The 21,002-nt window shown below is 38.8% G+C and overlaps 1 protein-coding gene across 1 annotated transcript in view; it reads right to left on the reverse strand.

Annotated features, from left to right (window-relative positions):
• Positions 1 to 9,657: 9,657 nt before the first annotated feature.
• Mthfs (methenyltetrahydrofolate synthetase) overlaps positions 9,658 to 21,002 on the reverse strand; it is a 60,395-nt gene continuing 49,050 nt past the window's right edge. Inside the window, exon 3 of the mRNA XM_046428837.2 lies at positions 9,658 to 10,471. Within this exon, the coding sequence (XP_046284793.1) occupies positions 10,239 to 10,471 (233 nt within the window). The 3' untranslated portion in view covers positions 9,658 to 10,238. The remainder of the gene's footprint in view (positions 10,472 to 21,002) is intronic.

Here is a 21,002-nt window from a genome sequence, read left to right on the forward strand (position 1 = left end):
AGAACACACACACCGAGCCCGGATCGGCTGCATCCAAGCTCCGGTTCGCCTGCTTCTCGTGACTCAGCACTAACAATCCCGCTGAAATAACTGGTTGGCCCTTAGGAACTTTCAGAGGTAAAAACCAACCGAGCCTTCATAGGCAGTGGCCACAGGATTGAAACGGGGATTGGGAGAGACAGTCAGGACCCACCCGTTGCACTGGTCACCCGGCAAAGGGAACGAACGGTCTCCATTTACATGTGATACCACCTTGGCAGAGAACTGAGGTCACGGGCGGAGGAGATAACTGCATTGAAACCAGCGCAACAGGGCTCCCAGGAGCAGCAGACCTGGCGTGTAGCCAGCATTGTGGTGAGCATCACAGGTGAGCGCGGCCTGGCTTGAGGAAACACAAGAGAAGGCCCTAGGCACTCAGGATTGGAGACCCGCCCAGTCTGTGAGGAAGAGCTGCTACACAGTGATTGGTTCCCACTTAGTGAGAGGAGAAGCTTGACCCAGTGGGCACAGCTCCACCTACTGGAAGAGAAATTAATTGAACTCTATGACTGCATTTATTATTATTATTATTATCATTTTTTTTCTTTTTCTTTTTTTCTTTCATTTTCAATTTTTTATTGTTGTTGTTCTTTAACTTTTTTTAATGTTTCTAATTTTTTTTATTATTATTATAATTTTTTCAATTTTAATTTTCATTATTTTTATTATCATTATTATTTTTGTAAAAAAAATTTTTTTCTTTTCTTTCTTTCTTTATTTTCTAACTTTTTTGTGTGTGTTTTGTTTTTGTTTCTTTTGTCTTTTTATTTCTTTTCAATTTTCTTATTCCCCCTTCCTTGAATTCTACCTGCCTACTCTCATTCTCTTTAGTGACTTCTTCCCTTCCCTTCTAATATCTTTCCTCCCAAGCATCAAATAAATTTATAAGAGTAAACAGTAACTCAGCAGTCAAGCAGAACAAGAAGTAACATGAGCAGCATAAAAAAGCAAGGAAGAAAAGGGGTACAAACAATGAAGGACAGCCTAAATATTCAGGAGGACCTAGAGTCAGCAGAAAAATGGTCATATAAAGAACTCAAGGAACACCTTAGACAGATGGAATGGAACCTTAAAGAGGATACGAGACAGCAAATCCAAACAGTGAAAGAACACTTTGAAAATCAATTACATAAACAGATAAAAGAAGAAGTTAAGCATCTTTACCAGGAGATAGAGATTATAAAAAAAAATCAAACAATAATTCTAGAAATGAAGGAAACGATAAACCAAATTAAAAACTCAATTGAGAGTATCACTAACAGAGTGGAGCAAGTAGAAGCCAGAACGTCAGATAATGAAGACAAAATATATCATCTTGAAAAGAGCCTAGCCAACTCAGAAAGGCTGGTTAAAAATCATGAGAGAAACATCCAAGAGATATGGGACAACATAAAAAAACCAAACCTACGAGTCATCGGGATAGAAGAAGGTACAGAGATTCAAACCAAGGGAATGAGTAGCCTGCTGAATGAAATAATTACAGAAAACTTTCCAGAAATAAAAAAGGGAACGAATATACAAATTTTAGATGCATACAGGACACCGAGCACACAAAATCACAGTAGACCAACGCCAAGACACATTGTTATGAAGATATCCAATATACAGAACAAAGAGAAAATATTAAAAGCTACAAGAGAAAGGAGGCAGATTACATTCAGGGGTAAACCAATAAGGTTAACAACGGATTTTTCATCACAGACGCTGAAAGCGAGAAGATCCTGGAACAACGTATTTCAAACACTGAAAGACAATGGATGCCAACCAAGAATTCTGTATCCAGCAAAATTAAGCTTCAGGTATGACAACGAAATAAAAATCTTTCATGACAAACAACAGCTGAAAGAATTTGCAGCCAGAAAACCAGCATTGCAAAGCATCTTGAGCAAAACACTACACGAGGAAGAAATGAAAAACAATAACCAAAACGATCAGTGGGAAGTGCCTCTATAAAAACAGAGGGCGGCGGGAAAGCTAACCATGGAGAAACAAACTAAATTAAATTAAAAAAAAAAGAAGATAAATAATCAAACATGGCTGGAAGTACAAACCATATATCAATAGTAACTCTAAACGTTAATGGCTTAAACTCTCCAATAAAGCGACATAGGCTGGTAACATGGATTAAAAAAACAAATCCAACAATATGCTGCCTCCAGGAGACACATCTGATTGCAAAAGACATACACAGGCTGAAGGTGAAAGGTTGGGAAAAAATATACCACGCACACGGTCCTCGTAAGCAAGCAGGGGTGGCCATCCTCATATCGAATAAAATCGACTTCAAGACTAAGTTAATCAAAAGGGATAAGGAAGGACATTATATACTGTTAAAAGGAACCATTCACCAACAAGACATAACAATTATCAATATTTATGCACCAAATAATGGTGCTGCGACGTTCATAAAACAAATTCTCCTCAAGTTCAAGAATCAAATAGACCACAACACAATAATTATGGGTGACTTCAACACACCTCTCTCACCATTGGACAGATCCTCTAAACAAAAGTTAAATAAAGAAACTATAGAACTCAATATCACAATCAACAACCTAGACTTAACTGACATATATAGAATATATCAACCATCATCAAGTAGATATACTTTTTTCTCAGCAGACATGGATCCTTCTCAAAAATAGACCATATATTATGCCATAGGGCAACCCTCAGTAAATATACAGGGGTGGAGATAATCCCATGCATTTTATCTGATCATAATGGAAAGAAACTGGAAATCAATGATAAAAGAAGGAAGGAAAAATCCTACATCACATGGAAAATGAACAATATGTTACTGAATGATCAATGGGTTACAGAAGACATAAAGGAGGAAATCAAAAAATTCTTAGAGATAAATGAAAATACAGACACAACATATCGGAATCTATGGGACACAATGAAAGCAGTTTTAAGAGGGAAATTCATTGCCTGGAGGTCATTCCTCAAAAAAAGGAAAAACCAACAAATAAAAGAGCTCACACTTCATCTCAAAGCCCTAGAAAAGGAAGAGCAAAACAACAGCAAATGTAGCAGAAGGCAAGAAATAATTAAAATCAGAGCGGAAATCAATGAAATTGAAACAAAAGAAACTATTGAAAAAATTAACAAAACTAAAAGTTGGTTCTTTGAAAAAATAAATAAGATCGACAGACCCTTAGCCATGCTAACGAATATAAGAAGAGAGAGAACTCAAATTACTAACATACGGGATGAAAAAGGCAATATCACAACAGACGCTACAGAAATACAGAAGACAATTAGAAATTATTTTGAAAACCTATATTCCAATAAAATAGAAGATAGTGAAGACATCGATAAATTCCTTAAGTCATATGATTTGCCCAGACTGAATCAGGAGGATACTCACAACTTAAATAGACCAATATCAATAGATGAAATAGAAGAAGCAATCAAAAGACTTCCAACCAAGAAAAGCCCAGGACCGGATGGGTATACAGCGGAGTTTTACAAAACCTTTAAGGAAGAATTAATACCAATACTTTTCAAGCTATTTCAGGAAATAGAAAAAGAGGGAGCTCTGCCAAATTCATTCTACGAGGCCAACATCACCCTGATTCCGAAACCAGACAAAGACACCTCAAAGAAAGAAAACTACAGACCAATATCTCTGATGAACCTAGATGCAAAAATCCTCAATAAAATTCTGGCGAATCGGATACAAAGGCACATCAAAAAAATTGTGCACCATGATCAAGTAGGATTCATCCCTGGGATGCAAGGATGGTTCAATATACGGAAATCAATAAATGTTATTCACCACATCAATAGACTTAAAGATAAGAACCATATGATCATCTCAATAGACGCAGAAAAAGCATTCGACAAAGTACAGCATCCCTTTATGTTCAAAACATTAGAAAAACTAGGAATAACAGGAACTTACCTCGACATACTAAAAGCTATATATGCTAAGCCTCAGGCTAGCATCATTCGCAATGGAGAAAAATTGAAGGCATTCCCCCTAAAATCTGGAACAAGACAGGGATGCCCTCTATCACCACTTCTATTCAATATAGTTCTCGAAACACTGGCCAGAGCAATTAGACAGACGAAAGAAATTAAAGGCATAAAAATAGGAAAGGAAGAACTTAAATTATCACTATTTGCAGATGACATGATTCTATACCTAGAAGACCCAAAAGGGTCTACAAAAAAACTACTAGAACTAATAAATGAATTCAGCAAAGTGGCAGGATATAAAATCAACACGCATAAATCAAAGGCATTTCTGTATATCAGTGACAAAACTTCTGAAACGGAAATGAGGAAAAACACTCCATTCACAATATCCTCAAAAAAAATAAAATACTTGGGAATCAACCTAACAAAAGAGGTGAAGGACTTATACAATGAAAACTACAAAACCCTAAAAAGAGAAGTAGAAGAAGATCTTAGAAGATGGAAAAATATACCCTGTTCATGGATAGGCAGAACTAACATCATCAAAATGGCGATATTACCAAAAGTTCTCTATAGGTTTAATGCAATGCCAATCAAAATCCCAATGGAATTTCTTGTAGAAATAGATAAAGCAATCATGAAATTCACATGGAAAAATAAAAGACCAAGAATAGCAAAAGCAATTCTAAGCAGGAAGTGTGAATCAGGTGGTATAGCGATACCGGATTTAAAACTATATTACAGAGCAATAGTAACAAAAACAGCATGGTACTGGTACCAAAACAGGCGGGTGGACCAATGGTACAGAATAGAGGACACAGAGACTAATCCACAAAGCTACAGCTATCTTATATTTGATAAAGGAGCTAAAAGCATGCAATGGAGGAAGGATAGCATCTTCAACAAATGGTGTTGGGAAAACTGGAAATCCATATGCAACAAAATGAAACTGAATCCCCTCCTCTCGCCATGCACAAAAGTTAACTCAAAGTGGATCAAGGAGCTAGATATCAAATCAGAGACTCTACGTCTGATAGAAGAAAAAGTTGGCTCCAATCTACATATTGTGGGGTCGGGCTCCAAATTCCTTAATAGGACACCCATAGCACAAAAGTTAATAACAAGAATCAACAAATGGGACCTACTTAAACTGAAAAGTTTTTTCTCAGCAAGAGAAACAATAAGAGAGGTAAATAGGGAGCCTACATCATGGGAACAAATTTTTACTCCTCACACTTCAGATAGAGCCCTAATATCCAGAGTATACAAAGAACTCAAAAAATTAAACAATAAGAAAACAAATAACCCAATCAACAAATGGGCCAAGGACCTGAACAGACACTTCTCAGAGGAGGACATACAATCAATCAACAAGTACATGAAAAAATGCTCACCATCACTAGCAGTCAGAGAAATGCAAATCAAAACCACCCTAAGATACCATCTCACTCCAGTAAGATTGGCAGCCATTATGAAGTCAAACAACAACAAGTGCTGGCGAGGATGTGGGAAAAAGGGTACTCTTGTACATTGCTGGTGGGACTGCAAACTGGTGCGGCCAATTTGGAAAGCAGTATGGAGATTCCTGGGAAAGCTGGGAATGGAACCACCATTTGACCCAGCTATTGCCCTTCTCGGACTATTCCCTGAAGACCTTAAAAGAGCGTACTACAGGGATACTGCTACATCGATGTTCATAGCAGCACAATTCACAATCGATAGACTGTGGAACCAACCCAGATGCCCTTCAATAGATGAATGGATAAAAAAATGCGGCATTTATACACAATGGAGTATTATACAGCACTAAAAAATGACAAAATCATGGAATTTGCAGGGAAATGGGTGGCACTAGAGCAGATTATGCTTAGTGAAGCTAGCCAATCCCTAAAAAACAAATACCAAATGTCTTCTTTGATATAATGAGAGCAACTAAGAACAAAGCAGGGAGGAAGAGCAGGAAGAAAAGATTAACATTAAACAGATACATGAGGTGGGAGGGAAAGGGAGAGAAAAGGGAAATTGCATGGTAATGGAGGGAGATCCTCATTGTTATACAAAATTACATATAAGAGGTTGTGAGGGGAATGGGAAAATAAATAAGGAGAGAAATGAATTACAGTAGATGGTGTAGAGAGAGAAGATGGGAGGGGAGGGGAGGGGAGATAGTAGAGGATAGGAAAGGTAGCAGAATACAACAGTTACTAATAGGGCATTATGTAAAAATGTAGATGTGTAACCGACGTGATTCTGCAATCTGTATTTGGGGTAAAATTGGGAGTTCAAAACCCACCTGAATCAAATGTATGAAATATGATATGTCAAGAGCTTTGTAATGTTTTGAACAACCAATAAAAAAAAAAATAATAATAATAATAATGAGCCAGGCACGGTGGCACACGCCTGTAATCCCAGTGGCTTGGGAGGCTAAGTGAGAAGAATCCCAAATTAAAGCCAGCCTCAGCAACTCGGCAAGACCCTGTCTCTAAATAAAATCAAAAAAGGGCTGAAGATGTGGCTCAATGGATAAGTGCCCCTGGGTTCAATACCTAGTACCAAAAAAAAAAAAAAAAGAATTTGGGGATTGGATGTGTGGCTCAGTGGTAGATTACTTGCCTAGCATGCACAAGGCCCTAAGAAGGAAGGAAGGGAGGGAGGCAGGCAGGCAAGAAAGAGAGAGAAATGAGGAAGGGAAGAAAGAAGGAATAAATAAAAAATAAGTTTTTAAATCATGTTGTTCTTAAAAATGAATATAAATTATATCTAATATATCCTATTTCAACTTTATCTCATCCTTCTTGTGTGTTTTATAACATGCACATTATTATTTAGAAGAATCTGTTATTTATTTTTAAGCATAGAAGAAAACATATATTTAGGACTGGTGCCCACAGAGACTGAAGGAAAAAAAAAAACCTGTGTTTTTATGGAGGGCAACATTCAAACTGGTTCATTCTTTCATTGAATTTACTGGGGCCAGGCATGGTGGCATATGCCTATAATCCCAGCAATGTAAAAAGCTGAGGCAGGAAGATCACAAGTTCAAGGCCAGCCTCTAAAACTTAGATCCTGTATCAAAATAAAAAATCAAGATTTGAGATGTAGCTCAGTAGTAATGCACCCTGCAATGGGGTTCAATGCCCAGTACCACAAAAAATAAAGAATTTATTGGGTATTTACATTGTGCTGAGGTCTGAGGTAGGTTCTGAAGCAAAATACAAATTTGGCAGGGAAGGTGTCTTTAAGGAGCTGTAGTCTAGTGGAGAAAGTATATAAATATATGATTAGCCAGGCACAGTGCCCCATGCCTGTAATCCCAGCACTAGAAGAAGCTGAGGCAGAAGGATTGCAAGTTTGAAGCCAGCTTGAACAACTTAGCAAGGCCCTATCTCTAAATAAAATACTAAAAACAGTTGGGGATATGACTCAATGGTTAAGCACCCCTGGGTTCAATCCCCAGACCACAAAAAAAAAAAAAAGATTAAAATGCAATGAGAGCAACTGGGGTTGTGGCTCAGTGGTAGAGCACTTGCCCAGCATGTGTGAGGCACGGGTTTCAATTCTCAGCACTGCATATGAATAAATAAAGATCCATTGACAACTAAAAAAATATTTTAAAAATGCAATGAGAGTAACTGAATTCAATGATTTCTAAAAGAAAAACAAAACAACTGAGGCCAGGAACTAAGCTTCTGCAATAAGCCATCCATGCCTCAACATATTTATCAATCTCTTAGAAGGCCATTGTGATTAAACATGTATTGTTATTTTTTTAATATTTATTTTTTGCAGTTGTAGATGGACACAATTACTTTATTTTATTTATTTATTTATTTTTATGTGGTTCTGAGGATGGAACCCAGGGCCTTGCAAGTGCGAGGCAAGTGCTCTACTGCTGAGCCACAACCCCAGCCCCGCATATATTGTTCTTATCCACAACTTCATATAGTTCACTTTCTAAGTAAGCACAACTCTGCAGAATATATACCACAAACTTATTTGGGGCTGAGATGTTTCCAATTCCCAAGACTAAGAATTATTTCTGTTCAGTCCTAGTTGCTATTTCTCTCCCTTCTACCTGGATTGTCCCTTTCCTGAAAGCCTCATCATTCTTGCTTCTTGTTGACCTGTACCTCCTAGAGTCAAAGGTCTTGTTCTCATCCTCTGTTTATGTCCTAATCAGGTGACAGTGTCCTTATTACCTGCATCATGGGAGGAAAGGATTCTCCCTTCTAATACCCTCTGCATAAAAACCACTATGTGCATTACTAGTTACTAGGAAATGGTTCTCTTTATAAATAGGAGACCCTGAAGCCTCCTGGCTTTCTTGAATTTCAGCACCCTGCTTCTTCTGGCCAGTTGACTACCTGTTCTACCTGTACTTAAGAAGATGGCTGAGTGGTTTTAAACACCGTCTTTTGGTAGAAGAATAACATGGACTGAGTTGATTGGACAAAACTTACCTGATCTGCAGTAACTTGGGAATTTCAGACCAATAGTCACATCAGTCATATTAATATTCACCTTAAACTTACAGTTGAAGTAACATTTAAGGTTTTTAACCAGTATAACAATATGACTTTATAGCTTGTAGGAATTACATTTCTCTCCCATTTTGCATTGTACATCTTAAACTGTACAGATCCATCTTTAGCCCATTGACATTTTAAAGTTGTGGGATTTTTCCTACTTTTGTGCATGAAATAATAAATCACATATGAATCCAAATCATGAATCATGAATCCAAAGAATGGTAGATCTATGTTTTAAGTGAAATACATCTAAATATATTCAATTAACTCATTGAAAATATTTTCAAACACCCATTCTATGTCTCATTGTCTATGAAGTATGAAGTCTTTGGCACTCACAGTTCTGTGAAGTATGTAAACTAATAAGTGCTATAGAGGACAAGAAGATGAATAGCCAGAGTTGTTCAAACAAGGAATGGAACATAAACCTGCCTGGGAAAGCAGAGGAAGACTTCACAGAAGAGGCAAAGCAGGAGCACAGTCCTGAGGAGGCATAGCAGTTGTCCAGATGCACAAAATGAGTGTTTCAGCCAAAAGGGTTCACTCAGTGCAAAGGACAGAAGCAGCCTGTAATGCTCAATATGTGGCATAGAAGGAGAATATGGGGTGTAAAGACAAGAGGCTAGAAAAAGGAAGGTGGTAGCCTCTCCTAAGGGATGTTGTACACAATAGAAGACATCAGACCAAAACCCAGAGGGCTCTGAAGAGTCCCCCAAATACTCCAATCAGAAGTGCTTCATGATCAGAGTTGTGTTTTATAAGACCACTCTGAAAGACATTGGAGGAAAAGAAGCCAGGTATGAGACGCTTGCCTAATTCCACTTAGAAATGCTGAGGGGCTGGACAAAAGCAGCAGCAGGACAATGGAGAGGAGAGCAGATGTAAGATGCATTTTTGGAGGCAAGATCAACAGGAGCTGGTGACAGGCAGGAGGTAGGAAATGAGAGGAGAGTGGAGTCCAGGAAGACTCCTGGGTTTTCTGGTGATAACCAAATCCTCCCCCACCAACAAAATTACCACGGTCTAGCTGTGAGGCCATCTGCCAACCTTCAGCTCACAGCAACTTTCATTTTCCAAAACAGAACCCATGAGCAAACAGACACAATTCCTAACTTATATCAGATCTTAAAGTGACACACAAAACAGGGAGAGAGACCAATCAGTTAAATGAAAATATTTAAATCATCAAAAATTTTCATACATTAACCACCAACAACTACAAAGTGCCAAACATCAGATTTCAGGGTGAGTAAATGAAATCATGATGAAGAAGTACAATATTATCAGGAAATTTGGTACCTAAAACAAACACCGACAAATCAATTAATAAGCTCCAAGTCTCTGAATGTCTGGCCAGGCCCATGACAGGCCAAAATGAAATACAGTGTCCACCCACCATGTGTTTACCTTCCTCTCACACTCTGAGTTAGAACACAGTTCCTCATAAATATTTAACTTAAACTGCAAAACCGAGAGATCAACTTGTCACATTAACACCAGGAAATTATGTTGAAAATCATATGGTGATAGCCTCCATTTTAATCAATATTCTAGTATTCACATTTATATTGATTTCAAAAGACAATTTAATATTAGGTATTTCATATTTACACTAAAAATTATCCGAGTCCATATTCAATTTAATGTGAAATTTCAATTAATTTTTGACACAGGAAAAAATATACATATATTCCTAACTCTGATACAAAACACTGATTATTTGGCTGTAGTCATCTGGTCTTAAGATGGTGAAGAGTCTTCGTAAAGAACTTCATCTACCTTCATGTCATGTTCATCCACTGGGACCTGCAGGCAAATCTGCTCTTTGAAAGCCAAGGCCAAGGTGTAGGGTTTCACTTCCTGACACTGCAGACAGCGCTTCAGGTAGGTGTCATAATAGCCTTTGCCCCTCCCCAGCCGGTTGCCATGTTTGTCAAACCCAAGACCTGGCATGAAGATGAGATCAAGTCCCCCTGTGGAAAAAAGGAATAAATTTGAGAGGATTAGCAGTTTCTGCAAGATCACTTTGGAATGAAATGTGGTTTTCTTTTTTTTTTTTTAAGTTGTAGATGGACACAATAGCTTTATTTTATTTATTTATTTGTATGTGGTACTGAAGAGCGAACCCAGTGCCTCACATTTGCAAGGCTAATGCTCTACCACTGAGCCACAACACAAGCCCCTGGTTTTCTTTCTTTCTTTCCTTTTTTTTTTTTTTTTTAGTTGTAGTTGGACACAATACCTTTATTTTATTTATTTAGTTTTATGTGGTGCTGAGGATCAAACCCAGGGCCTTGCACGTACTAGGCGAGCACTCTACTGCTAAGCCACAACCTCAGCCCCTGATTTTTATTTTTAATGACATCTATTCTTTCTCTGATTCCAAAAGAAATATATGATCACTGTAGAAAGTCCGGGGAGCAGGGGGAAGAGCTGGACAAAGAAAGAAATAATTACTCAGCAACTCAGTAAGTCTTTCATCCATCCTTCCGCAGTTCTTTCATGTATATCTTATGTAAAAATGCCAGATTCCCATGCCCTAAAGAGACTCTCTGAGGATACAGCCTAAGAACTTCTTCCTTTTTTCTAACATACAGATAATTCTACATATCTGTCAGGTTTAGGAACCATTGCCCCAGGATAATAACAGCTGGAGGAGTGGGAAAGGGTGAGGGAGAAGCTGAAAAGGACAGCGAGCAGGAGAGGTACCATGCAGCTCAGACAACCTACCTCTCTTCACTTCCCATCCCCCTGGAGAGGTGAGGCCAGGTTCTCAAGCTTCCCCAGATGCACATGAGGCAGGTTTTGGCCTACTCTGGGACATTGCATAAGTACAAAATGAGGTCCCATAACCAGTCACCTGGCAGGAATCTTCCCAGGTAACACAGGGACCAGAAATTGGCATGGCATCATCAGGATACAGCAGGCTGCTGGAGCTCAGGGTAAAGGGCAGGTTCTCAGAGTGGGAGTCTATGAAAATAGATAATAATGGTCACTAGGTGGAAGACCTCTGTGGATATTATGAACCTCTGGCAGAGAGGACAAGGACAAAGACAAGGACTAGTGCAAGAGCCAAGTGAGGTGTCTAGCCCAATGCTTTCCCCTGAGGCCTTCCTGTATTGGACCTTGGCCTCCTAAAAGCTTTTGTGGGGGCTTCTAGATGACCTACAGATTAGTCATGGATTAACCACTCAGACAACTTTGTTGCCTTACACTGGGTTGGAAGGCAAGAACTCTCCAGAACAGGATATTACTGGAGATGGTCAGACTGCCAGCTAGGTCGGCCCCTGCTTTCAGCAGCTGTTCTGACTTCCTGCAGAACTGTGAGGTTAACACAGCTTCTCTCTGGCTCCCAGCAAACACCTGTCAACCCTGCTTGCCAAAATCCAGCAGAGCAGATCTCAGGTTACAGTCATGACCTTCCTATGTAAACCTGCCTGTCCATTCTAATCCCCACTTACTAAAGGGCCCTGGTCACTGATCTGTGTTCCTGTCCAGCTCATTTTCTCTTAGGATTGACACTGACCTGTGCTTTGTCTGTTAGCAGAGCCTACTCAGGATTAAAGTTCAGCTCCTGTCTTCTAAACCTAGAACACACACTCACACACCTTCCTAGGACTCCTGGCCTCTTTTCAATATGGAAAGTTGTTTTGTAAAATACTCTGAGGGACTGACAGGTGGGGGCACACAATCTCTGCTCTTAAGGAGATGGCAGTTCAGTTAACATAAAACATACACATGTAAAATCCATTCCAGTGTAAAGCAACAATCTCTGCCAGTTGTCCCAAAAGCAATAGACACAATGGGTCTTCAGCAGAAGAAAAGTAATTCTAGCTAGGTGGTCAGGGAAGGAGGCATGGAGAATGTTAACCTGACCTGGACTTTTAAGGACATGTCAAAGTCATAACTGAACATGTTTCAGAACCGAAAGAAAGGTGGCAGGTGCAGAGTGATGAGAAGAGAGTGGAAGGCAGTTTACTTGCTAGGACAGAAGAATCAGGCTGAAGAGCAGCAGAAGAAATGAGTGTGCAGTTCCCTTGTGCACTATTAGCAGAAGTATAAAATGGAAGAGCTGCAATGGAAAACAGTATATAAGTTCCTTTGAAAATTAAAAACAGAGGGCTGGGGTTGTAGCTAGTGATAGAGCACTTGCCTCACACATGTAAAGCCCCGGGTTTGATCCTCAACACCACAATAGATAGATAGATAGATAGATACTGTGTCCATCTATAACTAAAAATATATTTAAAAATTTTAAAACAGAACTACCATATTATCCAGTTATTCCACTTCTGAATATTCATCCAAATAATTGAAATCAGAGTCTCTGGAAGACTTCTGTTCTTCCATCCTCATTGCAACATTATTCACGATATTTAATAAGTAGAAATAGCCTATGTGTCCATTGTGGCATAAATGGATAAATAAACTGTGGTACATACATACAATGAAATATTATTTAGCTATGAAAAAGATGGAAATTCTGCAATATGGGACAACATGAATGAACTCTGAGGATATTACAGTAAGTGAAAGAAGTAAGACACAAAAAGACATGCATTGGAGCTAGGGATGTGGCTCAGGGGTAGAGTGCCTGTCTAGCATACATGAGGTTTAATCCCCAGCACCAAAATAAATAAATAAATAACAAATACAATATGATTCTAATTCTATGAAGTATTTGGAATAATCAAACTTTTAGAAACAGAAAGTAGAATGTCAGTTGCCAGAGGCTGGAAGAAGATGGAAATGGGGAGCTACTGTTCAATAGGTACAGAGTTTTAGTCATACAAAAAGAAAATACTCTAGAAATCTGCTCTATAACATTACATTTATAATTAATACAACTTTATTATGCAATTAAAATTTTTAGAAGGGTAGATCTCATATGCTATTTAACACATTTTTTTAAAGGCAGAGCAAAAGGGAAGCCAACAGAATGGTTAAGATTTCCAGTTAACTCAATACATAAGAAAAAAAGGGCAAATTTTTGGAGCAGCCACATTTAAGCTCTTGGAAAAAAAAAAAGAGAGAATAAAGAAAAGAAACAGAAAGGTAAGAAAACAAAATTCTAGTTCCCTCAAGTTATAATTAATCTTGTTCCCTCTATTCTTGTTACTCCCTGTACTACAATTACAGCTCTGAAGTCTACCTTGTCCTACAGCTGGTTGTATATGTCTTTGTCTACCCTCCTGGACAGCAAATTTCCTTGTAGGCCATAATTTTTTCCAACTTATCCTTCATGCTTGAATTTTAATAGAATTCTAGGCCAAAGGAATCCTGAAAGATGAGTGTATTATCTGCAAATGGATCAATCCTGGCATGACATCCCATACTTTAATAACTCCAAGGCATATAGATTCAGATCAAGGTGGCAACATTAGGGAAAAACAAAATGATATAAGTATATCCTTGCATGGCTGCCAGTTCAAAGAGAGCTCTGCTTAAGCAAGAAAAAGAATAGCCTTTGGAGTCTTAGGTCACTCAAGACTCTGAAATGGCCCTTCATAGGCGGATGGGGGTCCTGACGTCCTATTTGGGATGTTGGCTGTTGGACCTCCTGCCCACAAGATTGCTAATTTCTCCATTCAACCATAGAGTCACCTATTGTTGCCCCTGGCTTCACTTCTTTGGAATGCCCTTCCTGGTCTACTGCTTCTGCTACTTGGTGAATTCAAGCATTTTCCTAAAACACATATGGCATTTTTTGCTTGATTTCATTCATTTGTTGTTACCCCTGAAGTTCTCCCTATGCCTTAGCACCATCATCACATGCATTACTTCATTACACACACACACACACACACACACACACACTCACCACACACATATTCATAACACTATGTAGAATGCTTCTGCCACCCACCTGCAAAGGTGAAGAATCAGTGTGGCATGATGATGATGCACAGGTTCAACATACTGGCTCAATGAGCTTCCTGTGCACAAGCTGGTCCCACCCTTGGCCATGCCCACTAATAAAGAAAGATCCTAGACCCACTGTAAATTATCACAAAGTTAAAACTCAGGAAAGGAAAGGATAAAAACCCTTTTTCTCCTGTATTTCTAGTTTTCTAATGTGACTTTGTACTCCAAAACTGCAAACTAACCTTGGAAAACTGACCCAGTCCCACATACTATATTTGCTCTAAGACAATGGTGTCCTCTGAAGGCAGGCTGGAGTGGTGGTTAGGAGCAAGGGCCACAGGGCTATCTTAGTTGTGTGGTCAAGAGCACTGCCCAACTTTGCTTTAATATTTTCATCTGCAAAACAGAACTGGTCCTGGAAATGAAATTAGATAATGCTAATAAACTCCCCAGCAAGGTGCCTTTTATGATCTTTATATTTACTATGATACTTTTTTCTTTCTTTTTTTCAATTTTTTTTAGCTGCAGAAGGACATAATACCTTTATTTTATTTGTTTATTTTTATGTGTGTTGAGGATTGAACCCAGTGCCTCACATCTGCTAGGCAAGTGCTCCACCACTGAGCTACAACCCCAGCCCTAGTTTTTCTTTTTTATATGAATAAATATCAGGCACTATTACTTGAACCAACTGGCAAGGAAAAGAGTAGTGCTCCTTCAGTACTTCAAGTCAGTTTTTTTTTTTTTTTTAGGTGTATATGGACACAACACAATGCCTTTATTTTTATGTGGTGCTGAGAATCGAACCTGGGTCCTGCCAGTGCTAGGGGAACGCTCTACCGCTGAGCCACAATCCCAGCCCTAGTACTTCAAGTCAATTTTTAATCTGAGCTTTCACAATCTTACATTAGAACTGGCTCCCAGCTCTAGGACTCAACACAGCAAGAAAACCAAAGGAGAGTGAGGTTATAGAATAGGAATCAGCAGTTTTTTCCTGTGAAGGTCCAAGAGTAATAATTTTAATTTTAAATTAATAATTATTTAATTATTATTATATAAATTTTATATATATATATATATAAATAATTTGCAGGCCATAGGTCTATGTCACAACTTCTTAACTCTGCTGTGCACTGTAAACCCAGTCATAGATAATATATAAATGAATAACTGTAGCTGTGTTCCAATCAAATTTTACTTATAAAAACAGGTAGAGGGCCAGATGTGACCTTTGGGGCTGCAGTTTGCTAAACCCCACCATAGAATGTAAAGGAAGAGAGTTTCAGAAACAGAGACGTGGAGATAGTGTCACAAGTGGCAGAATGGACAAGTAAGCAGAGGACATAAAAGTATCTATTAGATTTGGCAATCACTAGGGAGATGGGAATAGACACCAAGCTGCAAGATCTTCGTTGAAAAAAGAAAAAAACACATAGAAAGTAGGCCTTGGAAAGAAATGAAAAAGAATTTTATAAATACTTTTCCTCATTCCTAGTTCTGAAGCACTAGGCTCTGAGGATTCAGTTCAACTTTCACAAAACCTTCTTTTTAATTCTGTTAGTGAGGCAGCAGCTAGGCCACTGACACCTCCTCAGATGCCCTAAGCTCAGACTCCCTGTCCTGAGATCTTCAGAATGTAGGTTTGGACAGCAGACTATCTATGCCATAATACTTAAGAGAAAGCCAAAAATAACAAGTGTTACAGCCCAGGATATGCATGCAACTTTCTATTTTCAACAGGTATAACAGTACTATTTTTATACTTCCCTTTCTCCTTCTAATTTTTTTTAACGTACATTTCATAGGAACTTCATGACTTAGGACATTCTCCAAAATTAACCTTCTGCAATATGGCCAGAGTTCTCTCTTCTACTCTTTAATTCTGAATGTACCAATTCTCTTGAAAGTTCACCTGGTTATCCCACCTCTAGTTACTTCTGGTCCAAATCCAACCTAAAATGCAGAATTCATCCTGGTTCCTCTTTGCTCAAAATATTTAGCCAATCACAACCTCTTAAAGATAACATCCAAACCCTCTTACCAGGTATGTAGAACCCACTGCAATCTCATTCGCATTACCTTCCCACACCATCTCTCACTGCACTCTGGTAATGCCCATTAAATGGACTGATTCATTGTCCCACAAACTCACCTCATGATTTCCTGTCCATGTACCTTAACTCCTGCTAAACTGTTCTCCATTCCTGAGGTCCTTCCACTCTTTTTCTTATCATAACAATCATCATGTTAACCTCAGTTCAATTTTCACCAAGTCTTCCTTTCCACTCACTTAAGTGTAACCAGCTCTTATCCCACACTGCACAATGCGTACGATCCACAAAGAAGTAGAAATCCTTCTCCCTTCACTCCAGGAACCCAAAGAGGTGTTAAAACAAAGAATAAGAGTAAGGGTTATAACAAGTGATTATTTCACCATATTTATCTTAGAGTCCTGATATACCCAAGTAGTCACCTATTCAGACCATCCCACGAGACATCTAACTCTAAACCAAAGTGCTGCTTCTAGAAGAGCACTGAAATTAGCATTTTGGAAGTGCCTACAAGGTGACAGGCAACCCTAGGTTTCAAAGAATGAATAAAACCAGCTGGTCAGGACATCTACTAGTAAGGCAGTGGGGGGCAGAGATTATCATCTCCATTTCACAAATGCTCAGAGGTCAACTTTCTCCTTATGGTTATTCAGCTCCTAAGAGATGAGGCTCTCCCAGGTGAGTAATGATTCAACAATACACACTGATCTTACTGACAAAAGATACAGGTGAGATTAAGCAAAGAGATGGAGGGAACATAATAAGGCCAAGTACCTTAAGAATCAGAAGAGAGGAGAGGTGGAGTACACAGGCTTCTAGGCAGGATGTGTGGGTCTCAATCTCAGCACCACCATGTATTAGCTACAAAACAATAGTCAAAACTGCCTTCACCTAAACCTAGAATAAATAGGCATATTATGATATAGTCCCTGAGCTATTAACACCAAACATCAACTTAATAAATTCCTGCATGCCTTCTTAGGCCATGCACCTGACTACTGAGACACATGCACTTCCATCAAACATGCTTCCAAAACATGAAGAAGGTGAAATCCTAAAATAAAATACAGGACCAATAATTCATGATAGCTCTTGTGGGAGAACTCTCAAAAATCAATACAATATACTTTGAACTCATTATGGTTGCCTTAGAAATAACAGACTGAAGCATGACCCCCTTGAATCACTAGCTCTTCATAGTAAAACAGTGCAGAGCATACAAAGGCAATAAACAAAACCATTAAGAGACTACAATTAATAAAACATATTCAACCTCTGATTATGTATAAAAATCATATTTTGAAAAAACATGCTTCCCTATAAATCTATAATGCACTTAAAGAAGAGCCAACTAAACACTAACTAACACCTAATGTGGACTGGCAATTTTTTTTAAATTACATTGTAAATGTACCTTCACTTTTTCTGCCATGTTTGGTCCCAATATATTTTTGTCATTTAGGAATCTCCATGTAGAATCAAGCATGCTATAGCAAGAATCATCTATTAAAGACATGATTTTTCACAACTGATCATGTCTGCATTGGTATTATAAAATCCTTTCTTTTAGCACAGGCACCCAGGTTTGCATCAAAATACAGGGACTGGGGGCTGGGGATTTGGCTCAAGCTGTAGCGCGCTCGCCTGGCATGCATGCGGCCTGGGTTCAATCCTCAGCAGCACCACATACAAACAAAGATGTTGTGTCCGCCAAGAACTGAAAAATAAATATTGAAATTCTCTCTCTCTCTCTCTCTCTCTCTCTCTCTCTCTCTCTCTCTTTAAAAAAAAATACAGGGACTGCATTTGTCACAAGAGCACTGGGGACAAGTATCGAACACCATGTAAGGTAACCTTCTCCTAATATTCCTGGGTATGACAGGTCCTTCTGTTCATCAGCTAATGAGATATTCAGAATATAAGACAATCATACGGAGATTTACATTTAAAGCATACAGAGCCTTACATTTAAAAACCTAAGAGCATTATGAGTCTGAGGTTTTTACTCAACCCTATGGACACTATGTGTTTAAATAAAGAAAGTAGGAGGTGACTGGAGTTTAGACTCTTCTGGGTAAAGCTGAAAGCAAAGAAAAAAGAAGGCTGAATGGCAATGTGGTGACTTAACTGCTGAGAGACAGGCCTCCAACCTAGTGCAGACAGCCTAGACAGCAAGGTCAACAAGACAGAAGTTGAGCTAAGATGAACTATGAGGACCAATCACACTTCTCCCTATAATGTCAGTACACTTCCACAAGAATATATCAGGAGAATGACCATCTCTAGAGTAAAGACTTGGATGAAAAGGGTACTTTATACTTTCACACTACTTCTGTATAAAAGTTTTTACCATGTGCACATAAAACAAAATACTTTTAAATACTCTCTAAATGTCAACCTTCTAGTCTGTCAAGGACAAGAGCCCTGGAGACAGTTTAGCCCAGAAGTTGAGGTATGGGCTTCTAGAGAGACTGTCTGGATCCAAATCCTACAAGTACCACTATTAGCTAAGAAATATTAGTCAAGGTACTGAATCTCTCCTTAAGATGGGAATGATAATACCACCTGCTTTGTAGAGTGAGTAAGTAAATAAAGTATGCAAAAACTCTAGTAAATGCTAACTTATATTATACTTAGAGATATGAGTAATATCTATTCTCTTTTTTCTGACTCTGAAAATTATTTTCTTTCGAATCATAACACCCTTCCAAAAGTTATGTAGACTTTCTATCAGCTCAAACCACCTCCCGTCAGCAGGCCTGGCTCTCTACTGCCACCTTCTGTCAGTTAGAGACATCCACAAGAGACTACTAAAGCCCAGGGGAAAGCAGGAGCCATAATGGCTCTCTGAAATGTAGACTCTGACACAGGTGAAATGGGAAAGCATTCATCTGTTACAAATGGCCTTTCCCTTTACAGAGAATCCTCTGAGGAGTATCTTTTTACAAACCAAGAACAATGGAATTGCTCTTTTACACTGTCTCTCAGCGTTTTCGCCAAGTGCCAGACACTGCTCTAACAACTTCACAGACACATCCTCATTTGAACTGTCCAGCAGTCCCCTAAAGCAGACATTACGATCCACTTTTTCCAAATGGGAAAACCGAAGAGGTGATGCAATGTGCTCAAGTCATATGGTAGTAATGTCAGAGTTGGAAGTGGAGCTCTGGCACTCTAGCTCTAGGGAAGTACAGGAGTTCCTTGTTCCCTGCCTGGAGAGTAAATTCTACTTACCTGCCTTAGAGATATGCTCACGCAGACTGATCACAGCATCTATACCAGTCAGGTCAGGGCCATGACAAGGAACAGATGGCACACAAACTGAGGATATGAGAGGAGTCTGATAAAAGAATGACTTAAACGGTGAACAGGACTTTCAGAGTAACTATCAGGAAGCCTTGACTACCCTTAAGCCTGAAAGTGCAAGGGGTTGGGCTAGGGTGAGCATGGCTATGGTCCCAAAACAGCTGCAATTAGAGGGACTACAGGACAGCAATGTGGACAATGCATTGGGGTGGGAAAGATCAACACCTACCTCACTCTCTGGCACACTCCAATCTCTACTGGTGCCTCCTGGTATAGTAGGGTACACACACACACACACACACACACAGACACACAAATTGACATTCTGAGTACTCAGCAAGTGAAAAGACAGACTGTGAGATCAAAGGAGGCCTACTGAAGGGATCCAGCAAGATTTAAACATATCAGTGTTACTCCTGGGTTTGATGAGGTGGCTTATTTTTAATTTATTTTTTTATCCCCCCCCCCCGCATTTTTAATTTCTTATTTATGTCATATCTTTGTAATCAGAAAAAAAAGTTATTCTTCTTTCAAAAAAGAAATAATTTTTATGAATACCAAGAAAAATTTTCAGTCTTCTTTAGAAGATATATGTAAAACATGTTAGCAATTTTCTTAAATTTGTGTTTTTTATTATATCTTGACCAGTGTGTTGTTTAGGAAATATGTCCAAATTTCAACAGGTAAAAATAATTTGATTTACCTTATTTTCATCACCATCATCATCACCATCACCATAAACAGCGACTACAACTGTACATGAAAGATGCCAAGCTAGGTGCTAAGGACCACAGAAGTGGGATGGGGTGTCCCAATACTTCAACTACAGGGATTTGCAACTACAGCCTGGCAGCCAAATCTGGCTCCAAATAAAGTTTCACTGGAACACTGCTGAATAGTGCTTTCACACTATGACAGCAGAATCGAATCACTGCAACCGACACAGCACAGGCCACAAAGCCCCAAATATTTACTATCTGGCCCTTTAGAGAGAAGGCTTTGCCAACCCCTGCTTTAGGGCATCTACCATAAGGTTCTGGGTGGGGAGCAGGAGTCAATACTTCAGCTTATCCTTTCTTAACATATATTGACCAAAATAAATCTTATTGAAAGAAAACAATTAAACTATCTTTGCTGCAGATAGGCAAAAACACAGCAAGTAAGATCCTTGGCAGCATCAGTCTAATCCCAATAACAGTATCTAAATGTGACATCTATTTTGGCTCTGAGTTTAGGATACTTTCACCATTATTAATAATAAAATAGACTTAAAATAAACAGG

The sequence above is a fragment of the Marmota monax genome, unplaced genomic scaffold (genome assembly GCF_021218885.2).
Source record: "Marmota monax isolate L192 unplaced genomic scaffold, Marmota_monax_Labrador192_F-V1.1 WCK01_AAM20220418_F8-fsc00179, whole genome shotgun sequence".
Taxonomy (NCBI): domain Eukaryota; kingdom Metazoa; phylum Chordata; class Mammalia; order Rodentia; family Sciuridae; genus Marmota; species Marmota monax.